General features: G+C 42.7%; 5 protein-coding genes across 7 annotated transcripts in view; 4 read left to right on the forward strand and 1 right to left on the reverse strand.

The window, feature by feature from the left end:
* The window catches only part of LOC120564166 (plasma membrane calcium-transporting ATPase 1-like), a 48,961-nt gene extending 41,532 nt beyond the window's left edge, over window positions 1–7,429 (forward strand). For all 3 annotated transcript variants that reach the window (XM_039808934.1, XM_039808933.1, XM_039808932.1), the window contains 4 exons: window positions 21–232; window positions 1,991–2,098; window positions 4,184–4,372; window positions 6,580–7,429. In XM_039808934.1, the coding sequence (XP_039664868.1) occupies window positions 21–232; window positions 1,991–2,098; window positions 4,184–4,372; window positions 6,580–6,963 (893 nt within the window). In that variant the 3' untranslated portion in view covers window positions 6,964–7,429. The remainder of the gene's footprint in view (window positions 1–20; window positions 233–1,990; window positions 2,099–4,183; window positions 4,373–6,579) is intronic.
* A 3,112-nt stretch (window positions 7,430–10,541) lies between these two features.
* Window positions 10,542–10,865, forward strand: LOC120564405 (histone H4). Its single transcript, XM_039809325.1, has one exon. It carries the CDS (start codon window positions 10,542–10,544, stop codon window positions 10,851–10,853), a length of 312 nt encoding a protein of 103 aa, XP_039665259.1. The 3' UTR covers window positions 10,854–10,865.
* A 3,883-nt stretch (window positions 10,866–14,748) lies between these two features.
* On the forward strand, window positions 14,749–15,190 carry LOC120564695 (histone H2B 5-like). The gene has a single exon (XM_039809881.1). The coding sequence runs from the start codon at window positions 14,771–14,773 to the stop codon at window positions 15,140–15,142; it is 372 nt and encodes a 123-aa protein (XP_039665815.1). The 5' UTR covers window positions 14,749–14,770; the 3' UTR covers window positions 15,143–15,190.
* Window positions 15,191–18,022: 2,832 nt separating this feature from the next.
* On the forward strand, window positions 18,023–18,699 carry LOC120564694 (histone H3-like). The gene has a single exon (XM_039809880.1). It carries the CDS (start codon window positions 18,063–18,065, stop codon window positions 18,471–18,473), a length of 411 nt encoding a protein of 136 aa, XP_039665814.1. The 5' UTR covers window positions 18,023–18,062; the 3' UTR covers window positions 18,474–18,699.
* Window positions 18,700–20,057: 1,358 nt separating this feature from the next.
* On the reverse strand, window positions 20,058–21,220 carry LOC120564216 (late histone H2A.L3). The gene has a single exon (XM_039809052.1). It carries the CDS (start codon window positions 21,164–21,166, stop codon window positions 20,783–20,785), a length of 384 nt encoding a protein of 127 aa, XP_039664986.1. The 5' UTR covers window positions 21,167–21,220; the 3' UTR covers window positions 20,058–20,782.
* Window positions 21,221–21,261: the final 41 nt, after the last annotated feature.

A 21,261-nucleotide genomic window follows, 5' to 3' on the forward strand; every position in this document is an offset into this window, starting at 1 on the left:
TCTGACTCTCCGTCTCGCAGGCGAGAAGTTGTTTAACCTCGACAGTGGCAGGAACGCCCCGCTCCACGCCCCGCCCTCGGAGCACTACACCATCGTGTTCAACACGTTTGTCCTGATGCAGATCTTCAACGAGCTCAACGCCCGCAAGATTCACGGCGAGAGGAACGTCTTCGAGGGCATCTTCAACAACCCCATCTTCTGCTCCATCGTCCTGGGAACCTTCATCATACAGGTAACCCAGTAGCCTCGCTGACACCAGGGGGACATCTGGGGAAGGTTCATTGACAGTTCATTTCCAAAGGGGCGTCACCAACGGACGCCACTCAAATGCCTCTGGTCACAATTGGATAGTCCTTCAACCAATCAGGACCAACGATCCGGGTGACGCTTTTCACATCCAATATCTAACTAAAACAATGTGATTTTGGTTTTTGGTGTCGTCCCTCCACGCCCTACTTTTTCCTTGCAGGTGTTGTATATTGGAAACTTGTTATCTTCTGCACACACGCTGAAGAACTTCCAAACAGCTGACATGTTGCAGGTTAATTCACGAGGCTCCCTACATGTGCGAGAATAGCGCGGACACGCGCTTCACACCGCGAGCGGGTACGCGCCACACACGGCGGAAAAGTAGAGAGAAAGGAGAAAGAGACTGTCTCTATCCGTGTGTGCGTGCGTCCTTGAGAACTGTAACTAGTATAACTTCTGTTGTCAGTTAATTGTAGCGTTGACCGCCATGAAATCGCCATATGTCAGACTGACCTGCAGCTCGCCGGTCATTGCCGAGCACGTGAAGCACGGCTTCGGTAGCCGTCATGTTGAATGTAAACAAAAAGCTGCTCGCCGTCGCTGCGCTATCGTCGTCGCGTTAAGCCCGCCTCAGCGGTTGTGATTGGTGCCTCGATTTTGAGAACATTGGAAATGGGTTTGAATGGGCTCGTCGCCAGACTGACCTGCAGAGCAAATCTCAAATTTGCCGGAAGTTCGTCAGGGTTTACCCAGGCAGAAAATGTGTTGGTTAAGGTGGTAGGGTGGGGTTTGCCCTCAAAAGATAGAACAATGAAATGAAATGTTAACCGATCGTTAACCGTTGACCGACAAGCAGGAAACGGAGTCTCAGTTCACCTGTCTGGGAGGCGTGGACGCATTTTCCGCACTCCGTGTCCGCGGACAGCTGTAGGCTTGTACCGGTTAATGTTAATGTTCTGTGTGTTGTCGGACACACGCAGCCACTTTCCTGAAACCGCTTGCGAGACGGACACCAGTCCACAGCGGCGTGTATGTCCGAGCCTGCCTCCACCGTCTCCACCGTCTCCACCTGCAGGTTGTCAACTGTGTGGTTTGGAATGAAAGGGAGAAAACAGGACAGAGTAACACAGCGAATATTGCTCATATACATTTTTTTTTACGACGTAGTTAAAGGAACACGCCGACTTATTGGCAATTTAGCTTATTCACCGTAACCCCGAGAGTTAGACAAGTCCATACAGACCCTTCTCATCTCCGTGCGTGCTGTAAAGCTGTCTGACGGCTCCAGCGGCATCAGGCCAGCACAGAACAGGCAGGTGAATGGTTCCAGCAATCCTACTGCTCCAAATAAGTGACAAAATAACGCCAACATGTTCCTATTTACATGTTGGAGCAGTAGGCTAGTTGGAACCAGTTACCTGCAGGATCTGTGCTGGGCTAAGCTAATGCTGGAGCCGTCAGACAGCGTTACAGCACGCACTGAGATGAGAAGGCTATGTATGGACTTGTCTAACTCTGGGGGTTACGGTGAATAAGCTAAATTCCCAATAAGTCGGCGTGTTCCTTTAAGGCGGCAGCCGTGTGTTGCTTAGGCAGCCGCCTTGGCTGCAAAGTGCTGCGGGAAACCCTGGTTACCTGTGAGGGGCCGAGGCGGTCGCTTCACCGGGTCAGGTTTACACTGGAAAAGGGGGGTGAAAGAGTACCTGTATGACGTCGTCTCTATCTCTCTTTCCCCCCGCAGGTCGTCATCGTGCAGTGTGGTGGTAAACCGTTCAGCTGCGTGCGGCTGAGCCTGGATCAGTGGCTGTGGTGTGTCTTCCTGGGTGTCGGCAGCCTCCTGTGGGGACAGGTGAGACACCGCGTGCCATCACAGACAGGAAATGATGGGAGGTGGGGGGTGACCTACTAGCCAGACGGACGTTGTGATTCAATAGTCTCACGTTGCCAGACTTCACTCGCACAGCGCTGTGGCTACACCACAAATGCATCGTGGGGGTAGAGTAAAAGAACCCGCTCTGGGTTGTTTGCATTTCTCTAAACCAAATCACAATCGTCTTGGGCAGCGATGATGGCTCTGTAAAATCTGGGAAGGAGCTTGTTTTGGTGGAACATTTTCACCCCGCAAAAAAAACCGCCACGTACAACATGAAATGAAGTTAACTGTTGACACAATACAGTAACGTGAGCGATTTAAGACATGGTTAAACCTCCTTAGCTCTTACCAGTGTATCACCGTGTGTACTTCATCCACAGCAATCCCACCAGTCAGTCCCAAACCCATTTAGAAATGAAACACCGTGAACATATTCTTTGTTCATCTTGACAATCATTCCCTGCCTTGTTGCACGATCCAAATTTTACTTCAAAACTTGCCGTTTTGAGTGTGTAGCTAGCTCGAAAGTTTGTTATTTACCGTGGTGAAGGGATTTTGAGAACAGCAACACTTAGAGAGCGGAAGGTGAGGGATAAAGCCCGACATTGGGATGACTGGCTTTATCCTGGAAATGTACTTCCGTTGGTCCAGACTATTTCCACAACAACAGCTGGTTTTGAACTAAAGATCTGTCAATGCAACTCAACACTTCTCTAAAGGCTTCATCCAAAAAGGCTTCCAACAGCTGGATGAGCATAATTCCGCTGAAAAGGGACTTAAAGAAAACTAGGAGCGAGGGGAGAGAGTTTACATCAACAGTGAATTAAAAAAGGGCGCTCTTGAAACTGTGGATGCAATGAAGCAAACCACTATCATATATTTTGGGAATGCCTACATATTCAAGAATATTGGAAAGAATTACAGGATGCTCTTGAACATATTTTTAGAAGAGACATACCTCTAGAATGCAAATTACTCTATTTTGGTCATGTTAGCTTAGAAATTATTGCAATAGATAACGAATATCTGATGGGCGTCCTTCTAGCAGCCAGTAAGAAGGCAATCACTCGCAAATGGTTGCAACAAGAGAGACCGACATTAGATGACTGGATAGATGTGACCATAGAGATTTATATGATGGAAAAGATTACCTTTTTTGTTAACTTAAAGAAAGATGTTTTTCTGAAAAAATGGAGGAACTGGGTTGCATATGTATCAGAAAGAAGATCAGATTTTGCTCCTATACTTATATAGATCAAGATTAATGTATAATGTATATGATAATAATACTTGTTTGTATGTGTAGGTAATAATCCTTCTCATAAGTCATTTGAGAATATATTGAGCCATCTGAGGTTGTCAAAGATTGAGTTTAACTAAGACACATGTTCTTTCCCTGGATGTATATAGTTTCCATTTTTATTATTCTGCCCTTTTTTTTTTCTCTCTTCCTACTTTATTTTATTTATTTATAAAAAATTGTAAAAGAGGAAAAGAAATTACATTTTGAAACAATCGAACAAATCTAGAGTACAAGTTATACTTAAAACACAGCAAGTAATTGTTCATACTTGCATTTGTTAAAACACTTTGTGATTGTAATGAGCGCTATGTCAACTGGAAATATACCGTGTTGTGATTGTACTGAAGTGAAAGATCAAAATAAACACAAAAAAAAAAAAATCTTAGTAAAATATGATCAAATATACTGATAAAACAGGGGGCACAAATAGAAATAACGACCTGGGTCTCTCTCTGTAGCTGACCATCATTATTAGACAATAGAAACGGTCAGTAACATGTTGAGTGAACAGGAAGTGCCGCTGGTGTGTGTGTGTGTGTGTGTGTGTGTGTGTGTGTGTGTGTGTGTGTGTGTGTGTGTGTGTGTGTGTGTGTGTGTGTGTGTGTGTGTGTGTGTGTGTGTGTGTGTGTGTGTTTGTGTTTTGTGTGTGTGTTTTTGTGTGTGTGTGTGTGTGTGTGTGTGTGTGTGTGTGTGTGTGTTGTGTTTGTGTGACTGGGTTGTTGTGGGGGGGGCAATGTTGGTGTCGGTCCCCCTCTCAGCTGGTGTCCAGCGTCCCCACGCGCTGGCTGCGGTTCCTGAAGACGGCTGGTCACGCGTACGCGCAGGAGGAGATCCCCGAGGAGGAGATGGAGGAGATGGAGGACCAGGACGAGATCGACCACGCCGAGATGGAGCTGAAGAGGGGCCAGGTGCTCTGGTGCCGCGGCCTCAACCGCATCTCCACGCAGGTACGGTTCTTCCTTCAAAAGGAAATGTTCTCATAAACCGTGTCCATTCAGGAAATGGGACTCAAACAACGTACAGTAGATCATTACAAGCAGCTTAAGCCTCCAAAATCTTTCTGCATAGACATCACTTTTACATCAATCTTTTCAAATGTCCAAACAAAAGTGAACAGGAAGTTTAAAAAAAAAGTACTCCACTGGATTAACTGCTGTATTAGTTGTAGTGTTAACTGTTGTAGTCCAGCCTTTACTTCAGAGACAAACGTGGGTCACTTTGTAACGTTATAATGCTCGCCTAGCTGCTAGCGTGGCACGCCCTCATACTCTGCTTCTGACTGGCTAGCAGTCCTTACCTAGGTACTGTCAGGGCACGCCCTCATACTCTGCTTCTGACTGGCTAGTAGTCCTTACCTAGGTACTGTCAGGGCACGCCCTCATACTCTGCTTCTGACTGGCTAGTAGTCCTTACCTAGGTACTGTCAGGACACGCCCTCATACTCTGCTTCTGACTGGCTAGTAGTCCTTACCTAGGTACTGAGCATGTGCACTTTAAATTAAAATTTTCTTTCAACGTTTGGGTCGTCTTTTCCCGACGCTTTTTTTTTTCTGCACTTTTTTGTCACTTTTTTTAATGTTCTTTTTCAAATTCTATAAATTAAATAAAACACCCAAATTCAATAAAAGTAGTGAACTGATTATTTACTTGTGAAGAGCGTTGTATGGAACCATCCCCGTTATCTTTTTTGACAATTTGGTTGAAAGAAACTCAAATTTCTGATATAGAAACTTTGTGAAAATGGGTCAACTTTGACCCGAGGACAACAGGAGGGTTAGGAGAACCATCTGCAGCGGCTGGTTATCCAGTGGTCTGTCAGCAGGACAAACGTCAGTCAGTTTCACAGATCAGGAGCTGAATCAGGAAAGGAAGGGGGAAGAGAATGGACTTTCTTACTTCTTACTCTTACTTTCATGAAGTGTTTAGTATGGGCCAAGGAAGAACCCGTTACATTTGGGAGTGGATCCCTATCACAGGCGGATACAGACTTTATTTTTCGCTTTTCTTATCATTGCGAGATTGGGCATTTGTGCTGCATTCGTGTGCTGTCTGAATAATCGGAAATTAGTTCCCGACTGGGAAAACTTCCCACTGCGTTAACATTGTGAGATAAGACTTATTTGGCGGAGGTCTGCGCTCTCAAGGCCCTATTTTAACGATCCGAGCGCACTGCGTAAAGCGCGTGTCCAAATCCACTTTTGTTAGTTTGACGGCAGAAAGAAAGTGTCTGTGCGCCGGGCGCCTGGTTCACAAGGGTCGTACTTAGTGTCTTCATTAATCAGAGGTGTGTTTTGGGCGTAACATGCAATCAACCAATCAGAGATCATCTCCCATTCCCTTTAAAAGCCAGGCGCGTTTGGAGCTTGGAGCATTGCTGTCATGATGGCAGATTTGCACCGTAACATTTGTATTTGTAATCTTCTGCGTGTGTGTGCTGCTGTGCGTCCCTGTGTGAGTGTGTAACAAGCATAGTGTGCGTCCCTGTGTGAGTGTGTAACAAGCATAGTGTGCGTCCCTGTGTGAGTGTGTAACAAGCATAGTGTGCGTCCCTGTGTGAGTGTGTAACAAGCATAGTGTGCGTCCGTGTGAGTGTGTAACAAGCATAGTGTGCGTCCCTGTGTGTGTAACAAGCATAGTGTGCGTCCCTGTGTGAGTGTGTAACAAGCATAGTGTGCGTCCCTGTGTGTGTAACAAGCATAGTGTGCGTCCCTGTGTGAGTGTGTAACAAGCATAGTGTGCGTCCCTGTGTGAGTGTGTAACAAGCATAGTGTGCGTCCCTGTGTGTGTAACAAGCATAGTGTGCGTCCCTGTGTGTGTAACAAGCATAGTGTGCTCGTGCTGTGCAAAAGCCTAGGCGCATTTTACTAATGCGCTGTTAAAATAAGAATGAAATGCTGCGCTATTGACTTTAGACCAGGTTTTTGATGGTCAATGGTGCAATCACTTCCCGCTGCCTCAAGATGGCAATACACCCAGAATGCACCTGAACACACCTCCCCTCCATTGAGATGCATTTTGCTCTGATATACGTTTGTATCAGATCAAGCTGTTACCATGATCCAGAATGGACACCGTTAGATAGAACAGTCCTTCCACACATTAAACCCTGAGCTGACTGTTTTTTTTTTTTTTTTTGTCCCCTCGTCTCTTTCAGATCCGCGTGGTGAACGCCTTCAGAGACAGCGTGTCTCCCTACGAAGGTCTGGAGACGCCCGAGTCTCGCAGCTCCATCCACAGCTTCATGAGCCACCCCGAGTTCCGCATGGAGGACTCGGTGAACCACATCCCGCTGATCGACGAGGCCGAGTGCGAGGACGACCCTCCCATCAAACGGAACTCCATGGTCCTCCCGCCGCCGCTGAGCGGCCTGTCCACGCTGCCGCCCCCCCCGCCCTCGCCCAACCAGAACAACAACAACACCACCGCCGCCGCCGCCGCGGAGCACATCGCCCCGCTGCCCGGCATGATCGCGCCCAACTCAGCGGGGCTGGCGCCGTGTCCGGGGAGCCCGATGCACAGCCTGGAGACGTCACTCTGAAGGCCCCCCACCCAGACCTGACCTGACCACTTCCTGTTACCGTGGTCTGTTCGTTCTGGGGTTTTTACGGCGAGAGTTAACTGGTTATTCTGAGATCATTTTAAAAAAAAAACTATTTTTTTAAAACTGACTCTTCTGATTGGTTCTCGTCAGGAGATCACATGCTGTTGTTTTTAGAGTCCAGGAAGCAGAAATGTGTCCAGATGTGTTTGTGCTGATGTGTGCTGAGCGTCAGCAGCGGCAGGTTCACACAGACTGATGTTTCCTTCTTTCTGTTAATAGACATGAACTCTGCGTTTGTTGTTTAGGAGAAGAGTGTTTGTGAGGTGATCGATCAATTATCAGTTTCTGATCTGTAAATATATTGATGTTGGTGTTCAGACGTAGTCTCAGCTGACGGGTTAGTTTTGTGTCGAGGTTTAAGACTGAAATGTTTAGAGTCAGACGGCTTTAATAAAGGTGGTGGGGGTGGTCTTAAGAGATGTGTGTTTAGACAGAAACAGTTTTGAGTAAATGTCATTTGGATTTTATTCTAGCGTTTTTGTAAAGCTGTTTTAGGTTGTTGTCGTTTCAAAAGATGTCAAACCGAAAGTTATTAAAAGTTTTGGAGAAAAAAAAAAAAAAGCAACCACTTCCAGAGCGGGTTGTTTGTGACGCAGCTTCACATCAGACGGGAGAAGAAAACGTTACGGTCCGATTCCTCTTTTGTCTTCAATATCAACGTGCTGAAGCTCCGCCTCCTTCCTGATGACTGTATGACATCATAGATCCTTCCCCTTATTTATTACATCATACAAAAGTCTCACACTATGAAGGTTTCCAATAAGAGGAAAGGAAACAATAGAGGTGGCTTCAGCTCACATTTAAACCTCTAATGATTTATTTCTGACAGTCAGGGATGAATACATAAGAACAGAAACAAAGTAAATCAGTCATTTTGGTTTTTAGGCACAACTAGGCTTTTCACACAGGATCTCACCGAAATTCAATACAAAAACATCCATGAAATATTAACCCAATCAAATAATCTTCAGATGAAAGTCCTTATTTCAACTCACAAAGGAGTTTTTCTAACGTGTTTTATCATCATAAAGTAGTATTTCCAGATCGTAGTTCCATTAGATAAAGTTTTAATAGTATAAAAATAAAAAGTTACAGATATTATTTATTATTTATAGTATTTAAAGTTGTAATACTATGAGAGTAAAAATAAATTTTGGTAATTTTTAGAATAAATTTGTTTCATTCGTAATTTTAACACCATTTTGTTTTTAATTTTCAATGCAGAAGATATCAAGTTTTTATAATTTTTCAAGAAAATAATGTGTGATATTGTCTGGATAAAGGGGGAAACATTTAAAGTCATACATCAAGAAAACAGTCATAAAATTACAAAAAATAAAGTTGGAATTTATGAAGAAAAAAAGTTGAAATATTTTCAGAATAAAATAACATTGGAATTTTCAAAACTATATAATATATATTTTTTAAATGTAATCTAATGAGCAGTCATTTTACAAGAAATAAACGCGAAGAGAAGGTCATAACTTTACAATAAAAAAAAAAGCTTTATTTTATTCAGGAATTGCTAAAATGTTCACGTAATCTAATCCAAACAATCCGACCCGAGTTATTTTGGTGAAATATGACTTTAACTAACAGGCTTTCAGGCTGAATGAGGCTCAACAGTTGGCCAGTGGTCCAGTTTTGGAGTCAGGAAGAAAAGGTTGTGAGGTCCTTCCCTTTTTTTTTTTTTTAAAGCGATCACTTTTCCTCTGATGTGAGGCAGCGGACAAAATGTACTTAAAGTATGAAAAGTAAAAGTACTGATTGTGCAGTATAATGTTTTCCCTCTTCTATCTGATGGTTCTGGATTAATATTCCTGCTGCGGTAATGTGTATGCTGCATTTTACTGCTGTAGATGTTTAAGGTTGTTCTCATTTGAACTCATTCATAAACTGTTGGATAGTTTAATCTCCAGCTATGCATCATATTCTATAAGATCATCATATGTTTGGAGCGTCGCTGTCCTGTGAGAGCCACGTATCTCTAAAGTTTCCATGGTGTCAGATAAACAGCCCTGTATTTAGCAGCACCGACTGAACATTATAGTGAAGGACTGTTAGATTAGACTGACTTAGTTTGAGCGAGTTGTTCCTATTAAACTGCACACTGAGTTTCTGATTATTTCTAATAGATGTTTTTAAGGTATAACTAGAACACAGCTCTGTCACCTGCAAGTCTGCAGATTTTAAAATGTTTCATGTGGAAAAAGACAACTTCTATGCTCCATTTTTTTTGCAGCCAAAAATAAAATGTGAATCTACTGAAAGAGAAGAACTAAATCATCCTTTCACATATAGGTTTATATGTTTTATAGGTTTCATACAGCAGCAGCAGCAGCCACCCCTGCTGGACACAACTTACCACAACATAGACAAAACCAAAAAGATTTATAATTCCTGATATGAAAAAACAACAAAGTCTATCCGTCATAACGATATGATGTCTGTTACGTGGTGCACACGTCATACTAACGTATCATGATCAGGGTTTAAAATTAACTTTTTCGTCCACCAGCCAAATTGCCAGTAAATGCTCAAATTATACCAGCCACTCAGTAGAGTACCATTGCTTTTTTTTGGCTGGTGAGTGAAGCAAATCTGCCAGCCACTTGCATATTTTACCAGCATTTGGCTGGTGGATGGTGCTAATTTGGAACCCTGATCATGATGTCTATATATAACTCATGTCAACGCAGCTTAATTTATACAGCACATTTCAGCAACAAGGCAAATCAAAGTGCTGTACATAAAACCATGAAAGAGCAGTTTGAACCCGTTAAGGGGAGACACTACAGGCAAAAACTAAATCTTTCAAGTTTGAGGTTTTGTGCTATTTTGCTTCCATTGAATGTCTTCTTTCAGACAGGTGAAGAAAACATCCACAATAGCTACACATGGAGGTGTAGGCCCATTTGATTACACTTTATCTAGTGTAGATTTGTATAGAATATACAATATATATAGAGAGATTTGTGTAGAAAAGTTAGCATTAGCCTCGTTTGCCTCTTTAAATAATACAATTTCAGAAAACTTCTGTAATACCCTACAATAAATAATTGTCTTAAGTAATCAACTGTGGAGGTTTCAGTTCGTGTTTGTGGAGTTTTTACGGATTTATAACGATCACGTTAAAATGTTTTCTGAATTTCATAACAAAAATAAAAAAAACAGAAAATGTTTAAGAAATGTAAGAAAACGCTTTCTGTTTACTTGAAATAAATGTTGGATGCTGGGACACGAAAGAGCCCCAAATAGTTAAGGTGAGGATAGCCGATTGACCTGAACCAATCGGGTCCCGTTGCCTCCCGCGACCAGGGACGCCTGGCCAATCGTAGCGCGCAAATGCTATTTTAGGGCGGATCTTGTCCAGAATTGCGTCACAACGCCGGCGTCTTGGCACCGCCCATAAAGTTGGCGCTGACAGTCTTCTATTACGTCCGCAGAGTAGCTGTAAATACTGCCGGTTTAGTATCGTTCAGCTCATTCGTTTCTTACTATCCTGAGAAGCAATCATGAGTGGAAGAGGCAAGGGCGGCAAAGGACTCGGTAAAGGCGGCGCTAAGCGTCACCGGAAAGTTCTCCGTGATAACATCCAGGGCATCACCAAGCCCGCCATCCGTCGTCTGGCTCGCCGCGGCGGCGTGAAGCGTATCTCCGGTCTCATCTACGAGGAGACCCGCGGTGTGCTGAAGGTGTTCCTGGAGAACGTGATCCGTGACGCAGTCACGTACACCGAGCACGCCAAGAGGAAGACTGTGACCGCCATGGATGTGGTCTACGCTCTGAAGAGGCAGGGCCGCACCCTGTACGGCTTCGGAGGCTAAACCGGTTCAACCCGAGACAAACACAACGGCTCTTTTAAGAGCCACCCACTTACTCTAAAGAGATACTTTCTGATCTAAATAATATATTTAACGTTACAACTTAAGCAACAATCACAAGCAGTTGAAGACACTTTATTAGGGTCTTGTCATAACGTGTGTTTTAAAATGGTTTTGTAATCTCATTTTTCAAGGTAAAGCAGCTTAGTTTGCTTGTAGCTTATCGCACATCTAAGCAATGAGGCAAGTCAGTCTGTCTAAAGCCATCAACATAGTTATTGTCCCGTGCACTCTTCTCCTTACATCAATCAAGTATAACACGTGTCAAAAGCGAGGCCCGCGGGCCAAATCCGGCCCCTTGCAGGTTTGGCCTCCTAGTTGTGAGCCAAACCAGAAAAACTGGAAAGTGTTTTTCAACCCTTGTGTTGACATCAGGTCACAAAATACGACGTAGGAAGATGCATAGAAGAACAATGTAACACTTTAAAATGTTGGTAAAAACAAACTGAAAAAAAGGCTTCAAAAAGGTTGACAGGAAGACAAGGGTTAAACTCCAATTATGTGACGTTCAAAGCAGAATTTGGCCAATTGGACTCTGAGGCTCAAACTCCCCCAGAAGCAGGGAGTTTAATATCCTACTCAGGCTGTGAAACAGAAATGTAATTGTTTTGCTTGATTTGCTAAGTGTATATAAAAATGTCGGAAAAAGCAACAAATTTACAAAAAGGCGACAAATGTCTGAGAAAGCCACAAAAATGAGGAGAAAAAAGCTACCAAAATGTTTTTTTAAAAAGATTAAGTAACAACGTCAAACTGTCCGTGTCTGGCCCTTGGTGTGATCCACTTTTTCCAGTGTTGCCTTCTGGGAAAATGAGTTTGACCCCCCCCCCCCATGAGGTAGAAGCACCTCCAGAACGAGGAAAAGCTTCTTCCCTCAAGCAGTCAGACTGTTGAACACCAAAACATGATGAAATATTTTTCACACTGAACTGAAATGCTCTCCTGCGCCTTTTCTCTGCTGCTAAATTCTAATATATATTCTACATATTCTACCTCCACCTCACTGTGAACCTAACTTCAGTGCTCTGTTTAAAAAAAAGAAGAAATTACAACATTATGGCACTTTTCTTTTTATTTATTGAGGTGTCAAAAGTATTCACATTCATTACTCAGGTAGAAGTATACATACTGGGGTTTAAAAAGACTTCTGTAGAAGTTCAAGTATCAACTCAAGCTTTTTACTCAAGTGAAAGTGTAAAAGTACTGGTTTCAAAACTACTTAGTAATGTAAGGGGGAAAACATTATATAAATATATGCTTTTTCAAATTAGAGTGTGGAAACAATTAGCTGGCGGTAGGCTACTTAGGTGCGCAGAGCTTGCAGCGCATTCAAAAGGAGTCGCACAGTCGACGGGAAGACAACGCGAGGCTTAGGGTGATCGTAAGCTGACTTTGTTGTTGTCTCGATGTGGCGGTTTGTTCTCCTGCAGTCAATAACCGTCTCCTTTGTCTCAGAGGTGTTGAGGACCAGCTTGTTGTCCTCACACCACTCAGCCAGACGTTCCACTTTAAAAGCCTGCAGGCCGTCTCTTCATTGTCTGACACCAGCCCGGCTACTGTGGTGTTAATCCTGGAGGTGAAGAGTGAGGAGCAGACGGCTCAGCACACGGCGCTGTGGGGTTCCTGCAGTGTTTAGGATGAGGCTTCGTCTACACTAATACGTTTTGGTATAAAAAAATAATATCTTTTTTGCTGTGTTTATGCCTTGTTGTCCAGAGCTGGCCCTCAAGTTGGTTCTCTAGGCAAGATTTCAGCTCTTTCTCTCGCTTTTTTCAAAAGTTTTTGTCACCCTTTACGGCCTTTTGTCGCTTTTTTCTACATTGTCGCATCAACTGACGTTTATGGAACTTTTTTCAACGTTTTTTGTAACTTTTTTTATAAACGTTTTAGTCGCTTTTTGATGCTTTCCAGTGTTTTTGGCGTTTTTTTCTGATTATCTTTGACTTTTCTTTACTTATTTGGACTGCCGGGCACCCCTAGCGTTTGCGTATGCTGCCTATGCCTATGTTAAAGGACTGTATACAAAAGTCTGTATGAAAACTATATATTTTTGTTCTCGCTTAAAATTCTAGGCAGGTTACTTAGTAGGCCAAACCTCCAGGACCTCTTAACCTGGGACCCTTGCTGTCATCAGGTCAGCTGCTAGCTGCTAGCCGCTAGCTGCTAGCTGCTAGCTGCTATCATCCTGGTCTTTCCTGCCGCCACGGCATCGCTATTTTATGAATGAAACATGGGGGAGAAACGTAACAATGCTGATAACTGCTCTATATCAAAATAGAAAGTAAGGCTCTATCTCGAGAGTTACCTCAACTTCGGTTTTGGGGGCTCAGCTTTTCTTAGACATGAGTAGGGGGGGGTGCTAAGGAAAAAAGGTTGGGACCACTGGTCTACATAGCATATCGGAAAAATAATAATAAAAAACCCAAAGCAAACATATTAATAATAACAAGCTTAATTAATAAGATGTACCAGTGCTAAGATGGGCTGTTAAAGTGCATTCAGTACAAAGAGTCCTTCGTAAAGTTTCCAAACACCTGAAACTGAAACATTTTAAAACACTGCTGCCCCTCGGTCCGTGTAACGCTCATCAGTTAAATTTTCTAAGCACAAACGGACATTTGGAAAAACAGAAAAATGGGTTCAAATATCCAATTTTTCATTTTTTTTTTCCATCTTGACAAATAAAAAAATTGGATCTTTAACCTGTTTTTCCAATTTTCTGTTTTTTATTCAGAGGATCAGAAATTTCGAAAATTACAAAATTGCGTCTGAGCTCCAATTATTCAATAATTCTGCCATGGTATTCTCTTCCTCTACTTTGTGGAATATGTAGGTCATTAACTGCATATGGACCAAAATGAAAAACTAATAGACTTTGGGGTCAGAGGTGCAACTGATGGTTTAGAGTTGGGGGGGCAGGGCGTAGCTAGGCGGAACGAGGGAGAGAATACCATGGCAGTATTGAATAATTGGAGCCCATTTTTCTGTTTTTCCAAATGTCTGTTTGTGCTTAGAAAATTGAACTGATAAGCGTTACACGGACCCCCCTCCCGTTGTGGTTTGAAAACTGCGGGGTTGTTTTGTAGTCTGGACGGAGACGTTTGGAAACGATGGTCAGTTAATGTCATGGGTCAGGTCTATACCTTTAAGAAACAGTCCCACCTTGTCGTCGGTCCAGGCAGATAAATCACTGCTCCTACTTTCCACCATTGTCGTTCTTTCTCCAACGTATATATTGTTATATATGATGTAGATATACATCAAACTATCACAGTTTCTCGGCAGGTGAAACTAACGTAATTAACTTGTTTTATATCTGAACAAAATAGATCTAAAAAAAATGATATGGCTTAAAAGACTACCCTCCTTTTATATTTTTATTGTATTTGACTACTATTGAAAATTTAAAATGTATTACTTGGCAAAAAACTACTAGATTATTTAAACATTTCATATTTACTCCAATTGAAGCTTCCCCTGAAGGGTTTATTTTGTTATTCTTCTTTCCTTTTCCTATACATTTTGTAATTTGTATAATTTAATGTATATTATATATATATATACACACACATACATACACACTATGAAATATATTTACTGCAACTTTCATAATAAAAAAAACTGGAACATGTAGTAGGCCTATATGAAGTATAGGCTACTCTATGAAATGAATGTATCGACTTTTCTCAAGGTGGTTACAAAAAAAACAACAGTGTTAGCGCATGCTCAGTCTCGATTACAAACCTCAGCCAATCCTGTGCGCGCAACAGCACACTGTCATTTGCATCAGGAGAATATAAGAGAAGCCGTCCGGAGTGAAAGTGAGTCATCCGTTTGAGGGAATCCCGAACGAAGCAACCATGCCCGCTGAACCAGTCAAAGCGCCCAAGAAGGGCTCAAAGAAAGCCGTCTCCAAAGCCACCAAGACCGGCAAGAAGAGGAGAAAGTCCAGGAAGGAGAGCTACGCTATCTACGTGTACAAAGTGCTGAAGCAGGTCCACCCCGACACCGGTATCTCCTCTAAGGCTATGGGCATCATGAACTCCTTTGTGAGCGACATCTTTGAGCGCATCGCCGGGGAGGCTTCCCGTCTGGCTCACTACAACAAGCGCTCCACCATCACCTCCCGGGAGATCCAGACCGCCGTGAGGCTGCTGCTGCCCGGGGAGCTGGCCAAGCACGCCGTGTCCGAGGGCACCAAGGCCGTCACCAAGTACACCAGCTCCAAGTAAACAGCCCTGCTGTTACACCAACAACCCAAAGGCTCTTTTAAGAGCCACCCACTCATTCTGAGAGCTCCTTTCCTGCTGATTTGTCGTTCACTTTACAGGTTATTTTTATTTTTTCCTATTAGCCACCAAATTAACGTTTGTAGTTGTACAAATGTCTGCATTAGGGCTGTAGCAAACTGATGAATGATTTATTAGTTGGTCAATAAAAATCAATCCTTTTGAGAGCTTAATGCGACATGGCTGCAGAAGGTCAATGTTTTCAGCCTGAGGAAAATTAGATTTTCTGTGTTTTGGTGACAAAGGCATGATCTTAATGCTTAAATAAGATATACTTTATAGACCTTTTTCACAGCAGACATTTTGACTTGTTGGAAAAGCACAGCTGAAATTGATAACCTTAATGATGGCTCAGTTCCATCAAGTGTCCCAGTGAGTCAGCATGTACAATACCAGGGCCTCTCCTAAGTGTGATGCAGCCATCAGTAATGGTTTAATACCAGGACCTCTCCTAAGTGGAATGCAGCCATCAGTAATGGTTTAATACCAGGACCTCTCCTAAGTGTGATGCAGCCATCAGTAATGGTTTAATACCAGGACCTCTCCTAAGTGGAATGCAGCCATCAGTAATGGTTTAATACCAGGGCCTCTCCTAAGTGGAATGCAGCCATCAGTAATGGTTTAATACCAGGACCTCTCCTAAGTGGAATGCAGCCATCAGTAATGGTTTAATACCAGGGTCTCTCCTAAGTGGAATGCAGCCATCAGTAATGGTTTTGAATACACCTGTGCTTTTCCTACTATAACATGTCAACATGTCTGCCGTGAAAAAGGTCTATTGTCCCCGAAAGGGAAATTTGTGTTGGACTCTGTCCGTTCCACAGCTTTACAAAGACCACAAAATACAGAAAATAAACCTCAACACATGCTCTCATATACATTAGACAGGTACCTATATAGTAAGCACATTAACTCCTCGTTTTTAATTAAACAACTGGGATGGACTTATTTTTTTCTGACATTTCATGATTACATGACAATCAATGAAAATAACTGTGGGCTGTGTTGTAGCTCTTTCATGTACATTTAAAGTCCTCAAGAACAACAGACCTTTCCCTGTTGGGAAACAGACCTGTATTATTTCTATTACGTTATTTAAAAAAAAAACATGGTTCATACAATTTTGTACCTTCAGATAGTTCTGAATGTACATGAAAAAATACAGTGATCATGAACCAAAACACCTCAGCAAAGACTAAAACTATGTCAGCCTGACCCCGCAGAGCCTGTGTGTGTGTGTGTGTGTGTGTGTGTGTGTGTGTTGCACTTGTGTGACTTTAATTTTGGGACCTCTGGAGAGAAACACAAGATGAGACATTATTATTATTAATGAAGATGAGACACAGCAGCATCTATTAATGGACTGCTATAGATCTAAAGAGGTCTGGGACAAATTAGTAGGCCTAGTGTATGGTGTAAATTTTGAACTTTCATATAAATCTGTGATGTTCTGTATTGTTGATGAATCTCTATCAGAGAAACAAAAGGAACTACTACAAGTAATCATATGTATTGTTTGTTTGAAGCTGTGGAAATCTAGATGTTGTATGACTATACAACAGACTTTCATAAGTAGCGATGAAGTGTGCAAACAAGTGCTCACTGAGCTCGAGAGAAGAAGAACCCTTGATAGAAAACAGTTCCTTCCTTGGGACAACTTGAACTTGTGAACCTCAGCACTTTTTTTGAAAGACTCTAAATGCACTTTATGAAATACTCTATGCACTTTATAAAAGACTCTACACACTTTACAAAAGACTATTTGCACTTTATCAGACTCTCCATGCTCTGGATGCACTTTAAGCTCAATCTGCACATTTTGTTAAATGTTGGTAATTGTTGTATTGTTTATATTGATTGTTTTAACGTGGCCCATTGTATGTTTAAATGTAACCTATAATTTGTAATTTGTAAAACCTTGAATAAAGCTCTTTAAAAAAAAAAAAAGAAACACAAGCAGCCTTTTGTTATACAGCTGCTCAGTCTCCCTCAGAGTTAACATTCGGCCTGGTCTATGAGTGTGTAAGAATTGAACATGTTGGGGTTTAACCTGAATGAGATGGGTACCACTGTCGACACACAAAGCATGTGTTTTTAAATTGGTAATGTTACCACACTGAATACTCTTTGCATATCAGCTACAGATGTGACAAACAGTCCCTTTTCTTTCCCACTGCTGTCCTGCTGGAGCAGAAGACACAACACATTCCTTCCTGTTATCTACAATAACAGTTCAAGTACAAGTGAATCCATGTTGTCTTTTTGTTTATCTTTATTGTGATGTACAGAATATGAAGCCAGCTGGGACCGAGTTGATATTTTAGATTTAGGCCTGAATCAAAAATAGCCTTAAAAAAAAAGATAATAATAATAAATACATATATATGCAGTATAGTTCAACCTAGCTTCACTTTGACCAGCTGCTACATTAATATATAATAATACACCTTTATTGATCGTATAATGATATACATACAAGTAAAGAAGAAACTATACATGAGCACATAAAGACAAAGATAACTAGGTAAAGTGACAGTGGTGGTGTTTCTTCAAGATATAAAGTGACTGATTTTGACAACACAGTCAAAACACCAACTTCATTTTACATTGAAGTGTTTAATCGAACAAATAGTATCTAAACTTTAGTATTTCTCCTTGTCCTTTCTTTCTTTGTTAGCCAGTCGCTGTGTGAGTGGTTAACTTTGAATTCTTCTTGTCCAATAATCGATCTGCTAAAGCGCGCGCTTCCCGGCCTGAACCAATCAGCGCTGCCCTGGCTCCGGCAGTTCCTTTATAAAGCCGCTGCTATACACTCACGCTCTATTCTTTCTGCTGTGAGCTCAGAGAAGACCGATAAACAACAATGGCCAGAACCAAGCAGACCGCCCGTAAGTCCACCGGAGGAAAAGCCCCCAGGAAGCAGCTGGCTACCAAGGCTGCCCGCAAGAGCGCCCCAGCCACCGGCGGAGTGAAGAAGCCTCACCGTTACAGGCCCGGTACCGTGGCTCTCCGTGAGATCCGTCGCTACCAGAAGTCCACCGAGCTGCTGATCCGCAAGCTGCCCTTCCAGCGCCTGGTGAGGGAGATCGCTCAGGACTTCAAGACCGACCTGCGCTTCCAGAGCTCCGCCGTCATGGCGCTGCAGGAGTCCAGCGAGGCCTACCTGGTCGGCCTGTTCGAGGACACCAACCTGTGCGCCATCCACGCCAAGAGGGTCACCATCATGCCCAAAGACATCCAGCTGGCCCGCCGTATCCGCGGAGAGAGGGCTTAAACTGACCTGAGACCAGCCTACAGTAAACACAACGGCTCTTTTAAGAGCCACATACAAACCCTAACCGAGCAACAGATCCTGATCTATTCTTTGTCCCGTGATTAAATACATTATTCAGAATAGCACAGTAGGGACAGTTTGTGTTTTATACTAGGCTATCTGGTGGATCCATAATGACGTTATAACACCAGTCCCTACAATGGCAGGTATAAAAATTAGTAGCTCAGCAGAGGAAAGTCCTCCCCTAACTAGTTTGACACCAGTTAGAGTAAGTATTGCACAAATGAGTCGAGCTTAAATACACACTTCTCAGAACAGGCTCTGTGCAGCCAAACACTATATGTATACCATATATACTATATACACACACACACACACACACACACACACACACACACACACACACACACACACACACACACACACACACACACACACACACACACACACACACACACACACACACACACACACACACACACACACACACACACACACACACACACACACACACACACACAGTAAAAACACTAGCATCAAACACCAATACACACACTTCAAACTTTCTCATCTTTACAGTTTGAACAAGGTTAGTGAGTTGACACTACTCAATAGTTTATTTAGGAAAAGATATAGATTGTATAATATACCAATTTGCTCGCAAGGTAAACAAGAAGGAATGAAAATCTGTTTTCTTCAATATAGTATTTTGTCTTTAGTAATAAAAAAAAACTAAAGGTACATAACAGTAACAAGGAATAGTGTGACTAATCCTGCCTCTCTCCAGCATCATGTGGTATGTTTTCTTCATCACACTGGATGTCTGCATCATCTCTAAATACAAATGAATGTGGTGTTTCTATTGCTTTCACCTCCATTACTTTCTGAAAAACAGTAAGAATGCAGTTTTACTACTGTAAACATAGTGGTTTTCACTTCTTTTTTTATAGCTGTGTACATAACCTCAGACATCTTACCTGGACATGTTGGTATCTTTGCTCTTTCACCTGTTTCAAACAGTACAGTGTTTCTTCATTCTAATTTGTTTGTATACCAAAAAAAAGCTTTCTGAGCTTTCTCTGTATAAATACCGTATATGTTCACTAACTAGTCTAACAGTTTTGACAGCACGTTGTGGTTAAAGTCATGAAATAAGTGTGTAAGACAGTTGAAAACTGTGTTCAAGCTATGAAAAACGAACTACAGTTTGGTCCACATGAACTGCTGCTGTGCAGACTGTAGTTATTTTTGCACATGTGCCTCCAGTTGTGCCCATGCACTGTCATTTAGCAATCGAAAAAAACTAAGTGGAAATTTTGTTGTACATGAACAACGACAAATGAACACACGTGTACTGGGTAAGGTGTCATGAAGGCGTTATGCCTGCATGTTAAATATGTAATTTTGTTCAGAAGTGGGGCATTAATGTAGATGTTGCTATGTATAAGAGTACCCGTTTTAGCTTAGTTAAGTCTCTGTGGGTTAATGTTAACCTTAAAACAAATTCCTGAAACATTCAACCTATACTTCCATCCGGTTAGTATGTGTGCTGTTTGCTAATGATGTCATAATAATAATAATAAATGTAGATAAACAATCCTTTATTTATCGCCAGAAGGGAATTTCTGGTGTTGCAGTGGTACAAGGAAACAGTAGGCCTACAGACAAAAATACAAATAAAGTGACCGCCCACTTTGTGACCGGCTCCGGAAACTGGTTCCCCCCCATTCCATTGCTCCATTGACAGTGAATCGTGAACATAAACATTTGATTGGGCGCAGAAGAACATTTTCAGAACAGCAAAAATGCAAAGAGACTGTACATAAACCAATAAGGCCTCAATGGCATCAGCACTAGCAGTTAGTTCACCGGTTGGGTAACCGTGAGCTACACCAATCAGAGGTGCAGCTTTCACGTTTAGGATTCTGGGTAGTGTAGTATTTTTTCTCCCCTGAAACAAAAGACTTAACACCATAGACTTAACACGGACTGACGGCTTCTGCAGGAGCATGAAGCTGTGAAGAATGTCGTGCCTCGTTGTACGCATAGACAGTATATAGGAAGGTTGTAAGTATACCTTGGGCGGTTTAGGCATTATGGATAGTGAGCTTATTAAATAAAGGCATTTGTACTTCCGGAACCACAAAATGATCTCTTAAAAGCTAAATATCTCGATACATCCCTGCTATAAACACAACTAGTAAAAGAGTAATATTGTTCAAACGCAGTAAGGGAACAGTCTTTAGTTTGAGGTGTGTGGCTCTTAAAAGAGCCGTTGTGTTATTGTGGTTTAAGTCGTTTCCGGGTGTTTACTTCTTGGCGGCCTTCTCGGTCTTTTTGGGCAGCAGGACGGCCTGGATGTTGGGCAGCACGCCGCCCTGAGCGATGGTCACTCCGCCCAGCAGTTTGTTGAGCTCCTCGTCGTTGCGGACGGCCAGCTGCAAATGGCGGGGGATGATCCGGGTCTTTTTGTTGTCGCGAGCAGCGTTGCCAGCCAGCTCCAAGATTTCAGCGGTCAGATACTCGAGCACCGCCGCTAGGTACACCGGAGCCCCGGCACCGACGCGGTGAGCATAGTTGCCCTTCCTCAGATGTCTGTGGACACGTCCAACCGGGAACTGAAGACCGGCCCGGGATGAACGGCTCTTGGCCTTCGCTCTGGTCTTACCGACACCCTTCCCGCGTCCAGACATTTTGATGCAGTTTTCTTCGGTGTATTCGACAGAATGTGCCTGGTCATCGCTGAGAACCGTTGCTATGTAGAGGCCAGCTGCTCGCTGATTGGATA

This window comes from Perca fluviatilis, chromosome 8, assembly GCF_010015445.1.
Source record: "Perca fluviatilis chromosome 8, GENO_Pfluv_1.0, whole genome shotgun sequence".
Lineage (NCBI taxonomy): Eukaryota > Metazoa > Chordata > Actinopteri > Perciformes > Percidae > Perca > Perca fluviatilis.

Bases quoted from the DNA above. Each gene is read 5' to 3' on its own strand.
- LOC120564694 (XM_039809880.1), top strand. From the start codon at position 18,063: ATGGCCAGAACCAAGCAGACCGCCCGTAAGTCCACCGGAGGAAAAGCC.
- LOC120564405 (XM_039809325.1), top strand. From the start codon at position 10,542: ATGAGTGGAAGAGGCAAGGGCGGCAAAGGACTCGGTAAAGGCGGCGCT.
- LOC120564216 (XM_039809052.1), bottom strand. From the start codon at position 21,166: ATGTCTGGACGCGGGAAGGGTGTCGGTAAGACCAGAGCGAAGGCCAAG.
- LOC120564695 (XM_039809881.1), top strand. From the start codon at position 14,771: ATGCCCGCTGAACCAGTCAAAGCGCCCAAGAAGGGCTCAAAGAAAGCC.